Source organism: Mauremys mutica, unplaced genomic scaffold, assembly GCF_020497125.1.
Source record: "Mauremys mutica isolate MM-2020 ecotype Southern unplaced genomic scaffold, ASM2049712v1 Super-Scaffold_100095, whole genome shotgun sequence".
Classification (NCBI taxonomy): Eukaryota; Metazoa; Chordata; order Testudines; family Geoemydidae; genus Mauremys; species Mauremys mutica.
In genome coordinates this window covers 1,522,578-1,538,048 of record NW_025423264.1, presented here as the reverse complement: position 1 = coordinate 1,538,048, position 15,471 = coordinate 1,522,578, and the positions used below count along the sequence as shown (strand labels likewise).

Here is a 15,471-nt window from a genome sequence, read left to right as displayed (position 1 = left end):
TGCAAGCGAGGGGGCGGCTGGCACAGCACCAAGAGTCTAACCTGTGAGGCAGGAGGCGGCTGACGCCCGCAGCCTGCTGGGGAGCTCCCAGAAGTTATTAAGGGACAGAGACTCCTCAATGCCCTTAGTGACAAGGGTTTGGGGGTCACCGAGGCCAGTAAGGGGGTCACTCTGTCGGCCTTATAACCCTGGGTGTCAGGTCGCTGTGCAGCTTTGATCTAGAGCTCGGATTCCAACAACCGACCAGCAGCCCACAGCCTCCCCCGGGTCTGCCCCACCTGGTTACTCCTTACAGGCCGACCTAACCCTCCTTCCAGCCCCGGATTCGCCCCCTAATCATCCTACTGCCGCTCAGAGCCACAGCCGTGGAGGTGCTGAAGGAGGGAGGGGTGACTCTAGGGTGGGGTTCTTCTCTAACGATGGCTGGCAGAAAGGTGGTGCTCAGCTCTGTCAGCGACCTGCCCAGTTGCCTCGTTGCCAGGGGATGCAGACGTTTCTGTAAGGCCATTAAATGGGTATTTGGCTTCTGAGTGAATGTGAGGAATGTGCAATCCTGAGAGGGAATTTCCATCCTTCTTTTTCCTGCTTTTCAGGGCCCCAGTGGCCTAATGGGTAAGGCATTGGCTTCCTAAGCCAGAGATTGTGGGTTCAAGTCTCAGCTGGGGTGGAAAAACTCCTTCCTCCTTGTATATTGCAACAAAGCCTGGGTGTTATGTTCCCCAAGGAAGCTGGGAGATGTTTGAACCCAAAGTACTGGATCTTGGGAGCAATCCCCCAGAAACAGCATCTTCCACTTGACAAATCCTTTCTAGACCCATCAGTAGCAAACACTTAATACTAGTGTTTGTCTGAGAATAGAAGGAAGGGGAGTGTTTACTCCGACACCTCAGTGAATGACACAGACAGAAAGAGCAAGGCTGTCCTGAAAGAGAATGGATCTGTCTGGAGACAAAGCAGAACCTGAGAATGAGCAACAGTGTGAAAAGAAGAAATTCAAATGTGTGTTAGGTGTTAGATAGGTTGGTTGTAGTGAAAATATGCTGTGCTGGCAAACCACACACATGTTTATTACATTTACTCCTGGCTTAAGGTAAAGCAATGCTCAGGTTATTGATTAAGCACAGACTAGGCAATAGTGCACGTAGCCCCTCCAATAGCTTACGTAGTCCCTTCACCAATTATGATATATTGCACAAGGGGAGATGGCTATGGGTGAACCAATCAATATGTTACAAGTAACTGTGATCTCATGCTCTTTGTTCTAATTACTAATAAAAACCCAGCTCAAGAGAGCTCGGGACGCCTGCTTAACAAACCTCTTGACTCCGCGTCTCCTTGATCCCAACATCTGGTGACCCCGACGTGATTCACCGGATCCCGAGGACCCCTGCTCATCCGACTGGAATAGTCTAGGTGCACCCGCTGGAAACAGCCACTCGTGAGTATGGGGAGCGATTTATCAGTGCCACAAAAGGCTCATGCTAAGGAATTATTTAAGCTCATTGAGGGGAGCGGTTGCCCAGCGGTTACGCTGCGGCATGTAGAGGATTTTGTTAAGGAAATAGAATGCCAATGCCCCTGGTATCCCGAAGAGGGGTCCCTGCAGCAAGCAGATTGGCAAAAGATAGGAACACAGCTCTTTGAGAAACCTAGAGCAGCAGTACAGCACCTGCTCATGTGGCAGCGCTGTACTGAGGCAGTGGGAAAACTGGGGCCACAGGCGTCTCTCACTGCCGCCCCGCTTCTCGCGCTGACGACACCGCCTCCGTACCCGCGGGTGCTACCACCAGCGCCTGCGGTGTCGGATACGGGGCAGCGGCCCTCGGATCCCTCCGTTAATAAAGGAACTGATCAGCCTTGTTTCCGGGGGAATCGTGGGGGCTGCGTCCGGGCGGCGGTTGCGTTGGCGCGTGAGACGGGGGAATTGAGTTTGGAGGAAGAACATCAGTGGGAGGGAGAGTTGCCCATGCTAATGCCTATAGCGGCAGGAGTCGATGCACAGGGCAATGCCGCCAGAGAGTGGGCAGCGCTACCGTATACAGTACTGAGGGAGGTGAGAAAAGCTATCACAGAGACAGGCATCAGGTCTAATTTCGTGGCAGGCATCTTAGAAGGAATTGGAAATGGCTACATTATGGCTCCACAAGATTGGAAAGACTTATTTCGTATGGTGCTGACCCCCGCCCAGTATATGGTGTGGGACAGTGAGTTTAGGTTAGCTGCTGTGGGATACTCAACCCCAGCTGCCACGCCTGACCAGATTTATGGAGCAGGCCAATTTAGCACTATAGAGGGACAGTTGGAGTTAGACCCAGATACATATATTCGTACTAAACTTAGTGTTATGAGAGCTTTCAGAAGGGTTCCCGTAAGTGGGAAACCGACTAGGTCTTTCACAGCCACCCGGCAGCAGCCTACAGAGCCGTATCCGCAGTTCATAGATAGGCTCAAGGAAGCAGTACAGCGGCAGGTCGATAACGAGGAGGCACAGACAGAGCTTTTACGGCGACTGGCCTATGAGCAAGCTAATGCTGATTGCAAGAAGGTACTGCAATCTATAATACATCGCCCCTCGTACACTTTAGCGGACATGATTCAGGCTTGCGCAGATGTCGGTAGTCAAACCCATGCTATGGCTCTTTTGGCGGGGGCTATAAGACAAGGTAATAAACCCACAGGAAATTGTTTTAATTGCAAAAAACCGGGTCACTTTAAAAGCCAGTGTAGGGCACCTGGAGGGGGAGCACATAAAGGAAGAGCCCAGGAAGTGGGTAGGCCCTCCAAAAAATGTCCTAAATGCAACAAGGGGTATCATTGGGCAAATCAATGTCGATCAGGACTGGGGCAGGGAAACCAGTGATCGGGCCCTCCCCGGGCCCCGGAAAAACAATGGGGGCGGAAGAATTGACTAGAGCGCAACCGGCAACGACCGGCAGTGCTGGAATAGACTTGTATAATCAAGAAGAAAAATCCTCATTCTTACCGGGGGAAGTTCTTTTAATGCCTACTCAACTAAAAGGGCCCCTTCCTGAAGGGACGGTGGGCATTATACTCCCTCGGTCATCAGCAAGTAAACAAGGAATTATGGTAGTTCCAGGAGTGATTGATGCTGATTATCAGGGAAAAATATATGTTCAGTATTGGAGTCACCTGCCTTTTACTTTAAGACGAGGGGACTCCTGGGCACAAATGATACTGTTGCCATATGAGCTCCCTGGAGAAAAATCACAGGTAACACGTACAGGAGGCTTTGGATCCACCCGTACTGAAGGCGACAGCGACTCTTCCTTTCACCCACAGGTGGCGGCGTTGGTACACCGAATATCCCTGCACAAACCTCAACGTAAGTATAACCTCCAAGGTAAGTGGCTGACCGGTTTGTTGGACACAGGGGCGGATGTTTCTGTCATAGCTGAAAAGGATTGGGAACCTAAATGGCCCTCTGAGATAGCCCCTGCGGTATTCGGGGTAGGAGGAAGCCAAGCATCTAAAAAGAGCTCTCAATGGTTACCGGTAAAATCCCAGGAACAAGGTCCCATAATAGCATATATTCAACCCTGCATATTGCCTTTACAGTTTAACATTTGGGGAAGAGATTTGTTAGAACAGATAGGGGCGAAACTGATTTTGGAAGATGAGTAAGCCTCAGGCTCTTCCGTTACAGTGGAAAACTGATAAACCAGTCTGGGTAGAACAATGGCCATTACCTAAAGAAAAATTAGAAGCTTTGCAGCAATTAGTTGAGCAACAATTGAAAGATGAACACATTGAGCATACTACAAGCCCGTACAATACTCCTGTTTTTGTAATTAAGAAAAAATCAGGAAAATGGAGGCTCCTTCACGATTTGCGGGAAATTAATAAAATATTAGAACCAATGGGCCCCCTGCAGTGTGGCCTCCCCAATCCAAATTTAATCCCTTATGACTACCAGGTGGCAATAATTGATTTAAAGGATTGTTTCTTTACAATACCGTTACAGGAAAAGGATAGAAAGTATTTTGCATTCACAGTGCCAGTCCTGAACAACGCCCAACCCACAACACGTTATCATTGGAAAGTGTTACCCCAGGGCATGTTAAATAGCCCTACCATGTGTCAGTATTTTGTAAACACTGCTCTTCAACCTTTCAGAAATAAGTTCAAAAAGCTACTTGTATACCATTATATGGATGATATCTTAATAGCCGGTAGGCCCCTACCCACCACATGGAAAAGTGAGTTAACGGATATCTTAAGTCAATCGGGTCTGGTAGTAGCCCCGGAAAAAATACAGGAATCCGAACCTTTTCAATATTTAGGTCATAAAATGCTTGCAGCATACTCCATGCCCATACTTCCAAAACTTACCTTGCCAAACAAATTAACATATGTAGTACTACAGCAAATTCTGGGATCCATAAATTGGATAAGACCGTATTACAAGATTCCCACTTCTATGCTAACTCCACTGTTTAATGCCCTAAAATTAGGAAAGCAACCGGGAGACATAATATCACTAACAAACGAACAACGGGAGGTAGTGCATAAGGTCAACGAAGCCATGGCAGAAAGGTGGGTAGATAGAGCAGTACCTGACGTGCCCCCATCCTTAATCATTCTTGGGGACACTAAGCAATTCATGGGGGCATTACTTCAACATACAAGTGAGAGAGAATTTATCCTCGAGTGGATGTATTTACCACACACACACAAAAACACACTCGTCCCATTGTCTGGAATGTTTGCTCAATTAATCACTAAAGGACGCAATCGAGCACTAAACTTGTTTGCCATGGATTTAGTAAACATTATTATCCCCATCCCCATCGCCACCTGGGAAGTTGCATGTATGCACTCGGAGGAGGTGCAAATAGCCCTAGCCAATTATGTTGGGTCCGTAACTTACCATACTCCCAAGGATCCTCGTCTCCAAGTTGCTCAGCATATTCCACTGAAAGTATTCTACTTGGTATCTCCCGTTCCCATAACAGAAGCTCTTACCATTTTCACCGATGGTGGCCCCTCCAGAGGGGTGGTTGCTTGGAAGAAAAATGACCAGTGGAAATCCCAGTTTACCTTACCGCAACGCTCTCCTCAGCGTGCAGAGCTGGCTGCGTTAATTCTTGCCTTTAACACATTTTCTGATCAACCAGTTAACCTCATAACAGACAGTTTGTATGCTGCCAATGTTGTTAGTAATATTGCTTCTAGTTGTGTTACTGCATCTTTGGATAATAATTTGCTTGGTTTATTTCTTTCCCTACAACTGATATTACGTCACCGACGACATCTATTTTTTATCGCACATGTTAGAAGTCATCAGCCTTTCCCCGGAGAAATCTCGCAAGGCAATGCCTATGCTGATAACGCCTTAAAGGCTTTCCCCTGCTCTCCTATGGAAAGTCACTCCTTACATCACCAAAATGCCAGGGCATTGGCCAAGCAATTTTCCATACCACTATCTGATGCAAAAGCGGTTATTCAGCAGTGCCCTGAGTGTACTGGAAACCTCGCAGGCCCCGCTATCGGGGTAAATCCTCGGGGGCTAGGTGCAAACCAATTGTGGCAAATGGATGTCACTCGGTTCCCACCATTAGCTCCCTGGTCCTATTTGCATGTAGTCATAGACACTTATTCTGGCTATATATGGGCAACGCCACAAAAAGGGGAAAAAGCCAAACACGTCTGTAATCACCTCATTCGTTCCTTTGCAGTGATGGGAAAGCCATCAGCTTTAAAAACTGACAACGGCCCAGCCTATTGCTCTTCAGCGATGGCAGCGTTCTGCACGCGATGGGGAATCACGCATACCTTTGGCATCCCATACAATTCCCAAGGACAAGCCATTGTAGAACGAGCTAATCGCACATTAAAAACTGCCCTCCTGCGGCAAAAACAAAAAGGGGGAATTGTCCCCGGCAGCCTGACAGAAAAGGAAGAATGGCTGGCTCAAGTACTGTTTACACTCAATCATTTAAATCTATTACCTTTCAATTCTCAATTTTGCACCAGGGCACAACGGCATTATCAGACGACCGAAGTTCTTCCTGCTCCAAAGGTAACCTATCGTCAGCTACCTGGCCCGGAGTGGAGCGAACCTGTGCCACTAATCACCTGGGGGCGCGGTTACGCAGCTGTATCAACACCAAGCGGCCCGCTCTGGGTACCTGCACGATACGTTCGACCATACAAGGATGGCGTGGCATCAGGGACTGAGCAACCCCATCCCTGACTTCAACATACACTTATATGATGAACAAGGAAAAGTAACAACGGGCCGAAAACGAGGGGGCCAGCGAAATGCACCTGCCACATGGGGCCAAGTAAAGAACCTAGCTAATCAGGCTGAACAACTGTTGGAAAAAACAGGACAAGAGAAAACGGCAGAGAACTATATGATGGCATTAATAGCCTCCTTAAATGCCAATTCTGTACTTTTGTTAACAATAATTATTTTCAGTTTAACTACTGTCCCTACGGAAGGGGGACCGATAGTGACTGGGGGGGTTCATCTTAATATATGGGAGGTATTTGCAAAGACTTTAAACCAAAGTACCTTCTGCTTAACGGAGCAGAGGGCGGTGGGGGAGGTGCTAGGATCTTGCCTAATACCAGTATGCCATAATCCCAAAGACATCAACAATGATACATGGTTTTATAATTCTCTAGAACAAAATTCTACCCTTAGGGAATTAGGGTACCCCGGGTACCATAATTGGGGAGATCGACTAACGCACAAACCGCGTTTTGCCGTTACCCTGTTAACACCGCATGTTGCTAGTTTTAATGTTAGTTGTGCTAGAATGGTTAATTGTACCAAAAAGACTTGTATTCAATTCCCAAAAGGGAACTTCAATTGCTCAAGTATGGTTAATATATCATATATGTATGAGTACCTACAATTGCCAAGGGGCTGGTTCTGGTCCTGCCCCGGATATACCTTTAACTACATTCCAGCCAACATCAGTCATGAAACTCCATGCTGTCTTAGTAGGCTGTCTTTGGTTTTGCCTCAAAAGGAAACTAAGGGTACACCACTTACTAAAACAAAACGGAGTGTATTCCTTGATGAAAGCTGTGATAGTCACGCGGCCCTAATTAGTAAGGCCGAATACGTTGCGCTGGCCGTATCCCTGGTTGGGGTGCCCGGTCTGGCGGCACGAAACAGTAAAAACATTAACGCCTTAGCCTGCTCGGCAGTAAAAGCCTTAAATACAACTTCTAAAGCTCTAGCCTTGTTAAATGAGGAACAGGGCGAATTAAGACATGGACTTTTGCAAAACAGAGCGGCCATAGATTATCTTTTAATGCAACATCATTATGGGTGTGAAAAATTGGATGGTATGTGTTGCTTTAACCTAAGCAATAATGAAAAAGCAGTGCACAACCAAATTGTAAAGCTACATAATTTAACAAAAGAAGTTACTATGGATGTTGGTTTTTCAGGATTCTGGGACTGGCTTACTGGATGGCTGCCAGACCTATCCTGGCTAAAGCAAATGTTTGCATATGTTATTGTTATAGTTGCAGGATTAATACTTTGTTGCTGCATATTACAGTGTATTCCTTCACTTATTAGCCTATTTGTCCAAGGCTGCCCTTGGCAACGACTTAATACAAAACAGAGCATTCATTATGCCTGCAAATTGCTTAAAAACAAAAAGGGGGAGATGTAGTGAAAATATGCTGTGCTGGCAAACCACACACATGTTTATTACATTTACTCCTGGCTTAAGGTAAAGCAATGCTCAGGTTATTGATTAAGCACAGACTAGGCAATAGTGCACGTAGCCCCTCCAATAGCTTACGTAGTCCCTTCACCAATTATGATATATTGCACAAGGGGAGATGGCTATGGGTGAACCAATCAATATGTTACAAGTAACTGTGATCTCATGCTCTTTGTTCTAATTACTAATAAAAACCCAGCTCAAGAGAGCTCGGGACGCCTGCTTAACAAACCTCTTGACTCCGCGTCTCCTTGATCCCAACAGTTGGTCTGACAAATTTCAAGAAAATACCAATGCTCGTAGACTGATGCAGACACTGGCTGCCTCTGATCTTTTACTGAGAATTCATTGAGAAATATTTTCCTTAACTATGTTATGGAATATTAGGTGGGCTATGAAGGCACCATTCCTCCTGCTTTCGCCCTTCGAGACAACACGGCTACATGGCATGTGGCCAGTGCTCACCTTCCAGTCAACTGCTAGAGAAGACAACACAGACAGGGATGGCACCAGGGCAGACTGGAGCTCCGTGGAGATGGTGGGACCAGGTCTCATCAACAGGGAGGTGGCCACCCCAGCATGCACAAGGCTGAGCCAGTAAGTGCGGCGTGTGCTCCACGGTGCCCCTACTCCCTGCATGTGGTGGTGGGGGGCAGTTACTGAGTTTGGTTCGTCTGGCAAATTTAGGGCTTGGCTACACTTGCAGAGGTAGAGCGCTGGGAGTGAAACCACAGCAGGGAAACTGCTGCCGTGTGTTCACACTGACAGCTGCAAGCGCACTGGAGTGGCCACATTAGCAGCTCTGGCAGTGCCACAGAGAGCAGTGCACTGTGGTAGCTATCCCAGTGTGCAAGTGGCTGCAACGTGCTTTTCAAATGGGGGACGGGGGTGGAGTGTGACAGGGAGTGTGTTGTGTGTACGTGGGGGAGTGACAGTGTGTTTGGGGGGCTGAGAGTGTGTCAGCATGCTGTCTTGTGTGTTCGGACAGCCGCAGACCCCCACCTCCCCTCATACACACTCACAACAGCAGCAGCATTCCACACTAATGGTTGCTTTGTCCCAGAGCAGATAAGCAGCCGGCTGTCAGAAACGGAGCTTTGAAAGGGGATATCCGCAGGCCTGCAGCCGATTTCAAAACAATGACCAGAGTGGGCACTTGACTTCAGGAGATTATGGGACATTTCCTGAGGCCAAACACAGTGCAGTGATGCAACACGTCATCCACACTGATGCCCGGGTATTTCAGCAGGGCTCAGCAAGCTTTATACTTCTCATGGAGGTGGATTACCAGGAGCGCTCCAGCTGCAGAGCCCAGGCGCTCCATGTGCCTTGCGAGTGTGGACACCTCAGGAGTTAGGGCACCCGGGGCTGCTTTAATGGGCTCTAACTTGCAAGTGTAGCCAAGCCCCTAGACTATGTCACGTGTGTGACTTACTTGTGCTATTGTAATATGATAAGATGATAAGGTAAGATGATATTGTCCATACAAATGTCTAATCCTTTTCGGAATCAGCAGTGTCTGACCCAGGAAACTCAACCCCAATATCCTGAGGAGAGAGAGACACAATCAGACAGAGACTGAGGTCTCCCCCCGCCCTTTATCAACAAGTGAAACCCCCTCCCCACAGGGACATGGCCTGATTTGATTTGCCCCCATGTTAATCCAGCCCAGAGCCTGCCCCCCCCGGGGAAAGTGAGTGAGGGTGGGGGGGAGCGACAGAGGAAGGGGGATGGGGTGAGCAGGGCAGGGCCGCGGGGAAGCGGGGAGGTGGATCCTGGGCTGCTCTGCAGTTCAGACAGTGACCGGACGAGGCTGCAGCCGACAACTCACAGACTGATTCTGCCCCTGGGTCCCAGCGCACATGGGATGGGACATCGCCCGGCCCCGCGGCCCCAGGCTGCCGCGGGTGGGGCTGCTCCCAGGCAGCTCAGCCCCCTCGCCCCCCCGGCCCAGCTGGGGGGGGTGAAGCCCTTTCACTCCGCGCTGCCTCTGCCCTGTGCCCCCCCCCGCCCGGATCCCACGGGCCCGCGGCAGGGGCTGGGCCTGGCGCCTGGAACTGGGGGTCTGAGCCCCCGGCCCCCCCGTGCGGAGCCGCAACTCACCGTCCCGCGCCTCGCCCCGCCCACCGGCTGCCCCCGAGCCGCGTCCCCCACTCCCCCACCCCCGCTCCGGGACCCCCCAGCAGCGCCGGGGCGGGTCCCACTGGCCGCGAGCGGGATTCGAATCCCAACGGCCGCAGCGCGCGCCCGGGGGGCGGGGGGAGCGGAGGGCAGCGAAGCCTCCGGGCGAGGGAACCGGGGCCTCCCGCCGAGTCTCTGTCCCGCGCTCTCTCCACCAATCAGGGAGCGGGGAGGGGCGCGGCGAAGGGACGAGTTACGGCCCCTCCTCCAATAGAGGCCGCGTGTGAGAGAGAGAGAACTACGCTTCCCAGAGTGCACCGGGAGGGGGCGTTGTCTGAGCAACCGGCCCGTCACTTCCGCTCTGAGACGAGCCAGGAACTACAACTCCCAGCCTGCCACGGGGCGCCTCCGTCCTCTCCAGCCCAGGTGAGGGCGGGTCCCTGGGTCAACCCGACACCTCCCCCCCAACGCAACTCCTCATCCCCGCCCCGCCCCCCAGGGAGCCCCGGCCCCGCCCCCCTCCGGCTCCTGATGCGAACTCGCGTGTCCCGGGGTCTCGGCCCGGCCCCCCTGCTTCTCCCTTGGCCTCGTCTCTCCCCACTCGGGGGGTGGGGCTGTTGGATGGAGCCATGTGGAAATAGCGGGGAGGAGCAGGGCTGGGAGCCAGGACTCCTGGGTTCTCCCTCAGCTCTGGGAGGGGAGGGGAGGGGAGGGGGGCAGAGTGGGGGAGGGGTTGGGGGTGCCTGCTGCCCTCGCGGTGACCAGCAGAGCCCCCCCCCCCCGCAGCTTGTCACCCCAACCATGCGCTGGGTGTGCTGGTGCCTGGAGCCGCCCCTGGTTCCAGCCCCTCTGCCCAGGCAGCTCCCCCTGCCTCTCTCTCTCTCACACACACACACACTTACTTCAGGGCTGGCCCTAGAGGGGTGCAGGGCCCAGGACAAATCTCCCCATTTCTGGCCCAAGCTCTGCCCCCACTCCACCCCTTCCCCCAAGCCCCCACCCCGTCCCATCTCTTCCCATCCTGCACCTTCCTGCCCCATTCCTCTCCCGCCCCCACCTCTTCCTGTCTCTGATCCTCCCCCTCCCCGCCCAGCCCCTCCTGCACCCCACTGAACAGCTGATCACTGGCAGGTGGGAGGCGCTGAAGGGGAAGAGGAGGAGCTTGTCAGCAAGGCCTGTGGGGCGGGGGGGAGAGCTGGCTGCCAGTGGGTGCTGAGCACCTATTTTTTCTCTGTTGGTTCTGCAGCCCCGTAGCTCCCATGGAGTCGCTGACTTGGCTCCTTTTGCTCTCTAGAGAGAGGAGCAGAACCAGGGCTATGGCTGATCTATGGGGCACCAGGTGAGTGGCAGAGGCTTCAGGTGCTGAGAGTTTGCCTGACCCCTCAGGGACACAGTGTGAGGGGGTGTCCCAGGGATCTCTATGAAAGGAGCAGAACAGGATTTACTTGGGGTGGGGAGAGAATTGAGAGTGTCTCAGGGGGTTGTACAGAGGTGTTGCCCGGGTTCGAGACTGGCTAAAACACAGGCCTCGCTGTGAGCAGGATTCAAACCTGTGCAGGGGAACCCTATTGGATTTCAACTCCAACACCTTAACCACTCGGCCATCACAGCTGTGAGCACAAAACTGCCCCCATGCCAGAGAAACTGGTAAAGAATCCCAATGCCCAGGCGTGAAGTCATCTGAGCTACAGAATTCCCACCGCAAACCTGGCTCCCAAAGCACAGGGGGGATTGGGGGGTTTGTTCTCTTTGCTTAGCCATGTGCAGTCGCACAGAGAGCGCGTTTAAAAGTCTCCCCTCCCACAGAGTGGGAAGGGGAAATGATTCTCAACTTGAAGCCTGATGTAGGGTGACCAGACGTCCCGATTTTATCGGGACTGTCTCAATATTTGCTTGTTTGTCCTGCGTCCCAACCGATGTTTGGTCGGGACACTGGACTAACAAACAATTTTGCCCTCTGCTCCGGCACACAGGCAGATCCTGGAGGGACACTCACCCCCCCGACCCCGACCCCTCCTTCCCCTAATGGATCCCTCCCCAAATCCCTGCCCTGGCCCTGCCCCCAGCCCCACCCCCTCACTGCCCCATTGGATCCCTCCCCAAATCCCCGCCCTGGCCCTGCCCCCAGCCCCAAGCAGGCGGCATCCTCCTCCCTCCCAGGTTTGCACACGGGCCATGGCCATGGCCGGGAGCGCAGCACGGAGGCTGCTCCAGCCCTGGAGCCTGCGGGGCAGCGCAGTGGGGCTGGGGGCAGTGCGGAGCGGGCAGGACCCATGTGGGCAGGGGGCAGAGACACACATGGGGCAGACACGCTTCTGCCGGGAGGGCCCAGGCCCGGCTGCCTGGTTTGCCCCTTGCCCGGGAGCTGCAGGAGGGACCTGGAGCGCGGCTCCGCTGCAGAGCACGGAGCCCAGGCTGGGCCCAGGAGCGAGGGGATGGGGGAGCTGGGGGTGTATCGGGGGTCGGAGCCGAGAATTGGGCGGAGACGGGGCTGTGCCACTGCCGCCTGGCGGTGGGTGGGGGGAGCCTCCGGCTTTTTTTTTTTTTGCTCCGCCCCCCGTGTCCCGATATTTCATCTTTGACATCTGGTCACCCCAGCCTGGTGTGAATGAGGATGTCTGGACCAAGGGGCCAGGGACTGGCCTTTGCTAGAGAAACCACTGTCAAGTTTGAGCCAATTAGGACAAGTCAGCAAATAAGAACAACCTTAGGTCTCAGTAACTGCTGCAGGTAGCAAAGTCCTACAGGGAGCAGTTTCTGGCACTACACCTGCACAGCTCTGCTCCCCGGCTCTTCTCGGGCTCCTGCTCTCTCCTTAGCTCCGCCCCCCTCTGGCCCAGGCAGTTCCAGCTCCCACGGAGGATGGGACCCCCTGGCCTGGTGACTCCCTCATTACACTGCCTGGCCTGTCAGTGCGGCTAACTTGGAGCTTTGGCCTCTCCCCATTGCCCAGGGGACTGTCAGTCTCAGGGGCCTGATTTCCCATTGGCCCTTCCCCCTTCTATTGGGACGGGGAACTAGCCAACCAACCTCCCCCCCCCCGCACACTCACACACTAAGTTTTAGTAAAGGGCCAAGAGCCCCTTACACAAGCCAACCCATGAGGGTCTGCTGGGTGACTCACACCTCCTAGGGCCAGGTCTCTGGCTGGGGTGGCCACAATGGGTTGGGGCTCTAGAACTTGCTACCCTGATGGTTGGGATTCTCACTGCTTTACCTGATGCCCACAAGTTTGGCCCTCGTGCTTCCAGCCAAACTTTTCCTGGGGCCCACATGGCGCTTGAAGAAAGGAGGGTCAGGGCCGGGATTGATAGTCAGGGCTTGGCAGGAGGGAAGAAGATTCCCAGGCTGGAGGCCCACACACCTTCCCTCCTCCTCTGGGCACCTAGAGCAGAGGCGGCCCAGCTCTGTCTGCTGGATACCTCGGCAGAGTAGGTGAGTTCATGTAAATACAGTCTGGTCCCAAAGCCTCCCCCAACCCTGGCTCGTCACTGGCTGTCAGGGGAGAGTCATCCACACCTTGCTTCCAAATCATCATTTGAAATTCTGAGGTTGGCCAACATTGCCGAAGCCAATGCACCGACATTGTCAGCAAACACAACAGCTGGGTGAGGAAACCCGGCTTTGTCCAGACTTTTCAAACCTATTAAATTTTCTCAGGTACAAGTATTTTTCATATGTTGTATCTGCTTTTAAAGTGTGTGTTAACATTGCAATTTCAATTCAAATTGACAACATTGACAGCACTGACAACATTGGCAGCGCTGCATGTAACTACCTGACCAACGGGGGGAAGGGGTGTTGGAGAAATTCGGGAAAGGGCGTGCAGAGCTCCCTGGCTGGGGGGCGTATAGGGAATGCCCGGTCTCACTGAATTGAGTCTCCTACTGCAGCACCTCAGTAGGTTACATCAGAGAGGAGCTGCAGTGTCTAGGCAGTGGGATGCCTGTGCCTTTAAGAGCCCAGCCCTGGGAAGCCCATGCTGAGAGGTGCTGCCTGTGGGAGGGGAAATAGAAAAGCCCCTCTGCTCCCCCCACCCAGTTTTTGCAAACACTGGAGTCTCAGCCCCCCGGGGTAACTGTTACCCCTCTGCCCCTGCCTGTGCCGGGGTTTAACCCTCTGGCAGCGCCTCCCCCTGGGCTGAACTCTGGCTTCTGCCCCCCTCCCTGACTTTGCCCTTCAGCCCCTCTCCTAACTCTGCCTCCAGCTGCTTGACCCCCCGACCAGTCAATTTCTACCCCCTGCTCAGACCCTGGCCACCCCCCTCCTCTGATTTGCCCCCCTTTGCCCCTCTTTAATCCCTGTAAAAAGTAGCGGGGGCTGGGTCCCATTCTCGGGGGGCGGGGGGGGGCTGGGTGCCTGACCCCTGCCTGCCCGCCCAGTGCTCAAAGCGCCCCCCATGATCTTGCGGATGTTTGCCGAGTGCTGCAGGGTCACCTGCAGGGAGAGAGAGACGCGGTTAGGAGGTGATGCAGCCAAGGACGCCTCACCCAACACTGAGATGCAGCCACCTCTGGGGTGGGTTGCACAAGTCAGCAAATGAATTTGGAACAGGAAACGCACTGAAAGGACCAAGGCAGCTGCAGGAGGTGGAGAAAAAGCAGAAGCCCTGGATCCCAGCCCTGCCCCTCCCCGACTCTACCCCCAACTTCCACTCTCCTCCCAGAGTTGGGGAGGGGGAGAACCCAGGAGTCCTGGTCCCCAGCCTTGCCCACCCCATATTCCATCCAACAGCTGTCCCCCCCCCCCCAATTGCAGGGCAGTGCCATGGGGCACACCAGGGGCTGCCTGTTTGCACAGGACGGGCGACGCCAGTGCCCCAGGGTGGGGAGAGATGATGCTAAGGGAGAAGCAGGCAGCAGACACCCCCACGACAGAGAAAGAAGTGCTAGGGGGCGCCGTGCTGCAAGGAGTGAGGGGGGTTGGCAGGGAATGGGAGGATCTCCCCTCACAGCAGGTGCGTCTGTCTCCCCTGCAATTCCTCCCCAGCCCTACCCCGGCCCAGGCTAATCCCGGCCCAGCTACCAGGGTTACATTTGGCCTGGATTCCCCAGCTGCTGGGGGAGGGGCATGGGGCTGGGGAGCATGAGCCTCTACTCCCCCTTCCCCCGACACAGCTGCATGGGCACTGACCGAAGGAGGCTGCAGCACTGCTGCCTAGAGGAAACTGAGGCACCAGCCAGTGACAGACACATCATGGCTCTCCTCATCCTCATCCTCTTTTCCAGATACAACCCGGGGTGGGGGGGGGGAACTCAGGGCAGTTGCATAGTTAACCTGTGGAACTCCTTGCCAGAGGATGTTGTGAAGGCCAAGACTATAAGTGGGTTCAAAAAAAGAACTAGATAAATTAACAGAGGACAGGTCTATCAGTGGCTATTAGCCAGGGTGGGCAGGCATGGTGCCTGTAGCCTCTGTTTGCCAGAAGGTTTTCTCTGCAAATCTCAAAGGTTGATATAAAATACCCTAAACGTTTGTCCCACATCTCTCTAGTTGTCTATTTCTAATTGAATATGCCCTGAGATTTTCCCATCTCTCTAATTATAAAATGCTAACAAAGTCTCAGATTTGCACCTTTTCTCAGATTCTTGAACATAGCTTAGGGGGGCAGGGCTGGGCTGGCAGGGCCTGCGGGTCG

At 53.3% G+C, this 15,471-nt stretch overlaps 1 protein-coding gene and 1 non-coding gene across 2 annotated transcripts; one reads left to right on the top strand and one right to left on the bottom strand.

The window, feature by feature from the left end:
* Nucleotides 1-1,421: 1,421 nt before the first annotated feature.
* LOC123358686 lies at nt 1,422-7,749 on the top strand. The gene is made up of 3 exons (XM_045000993.1): nt 1,422-1,438; nt 3,301-3,343; nt 5,995-7,749. The coding sequence occupies exon 3, from the start codon at nt 6,177-6,179 to the stop codon at nt 7,656-7,658; it is 1,482 nt and encodes a 493-aa protein (XP_044856928.1). The 5' UTR covers nt 1,422-1,438; nt 3,301-3,343; nt 5,995-6,176; the 3' UTR covers nt 7,659-7,749.
* A 3,613-nt stretch (nt 7,750-11,362) lies between these two features.
* Nucleotides 11,363-11,444, bottom strand: TRNAS-UGA. The gene has a single exon. It is a non-coding gene; the product is annotated as a tRNA-Ser (tRNA).
* Between the last annotated feature and the right edge of the window lie 4,027 nt (nt 11,445-15,471).

Coding starts and splice junctions, on each gene's coding strand:
- LOC123358686 (XM_045000993.1), top strand. CDS start 6,177: ATGGCGTGGCATCAGGGACTGAGCAACCCCATCCCTGACTTCAACATA.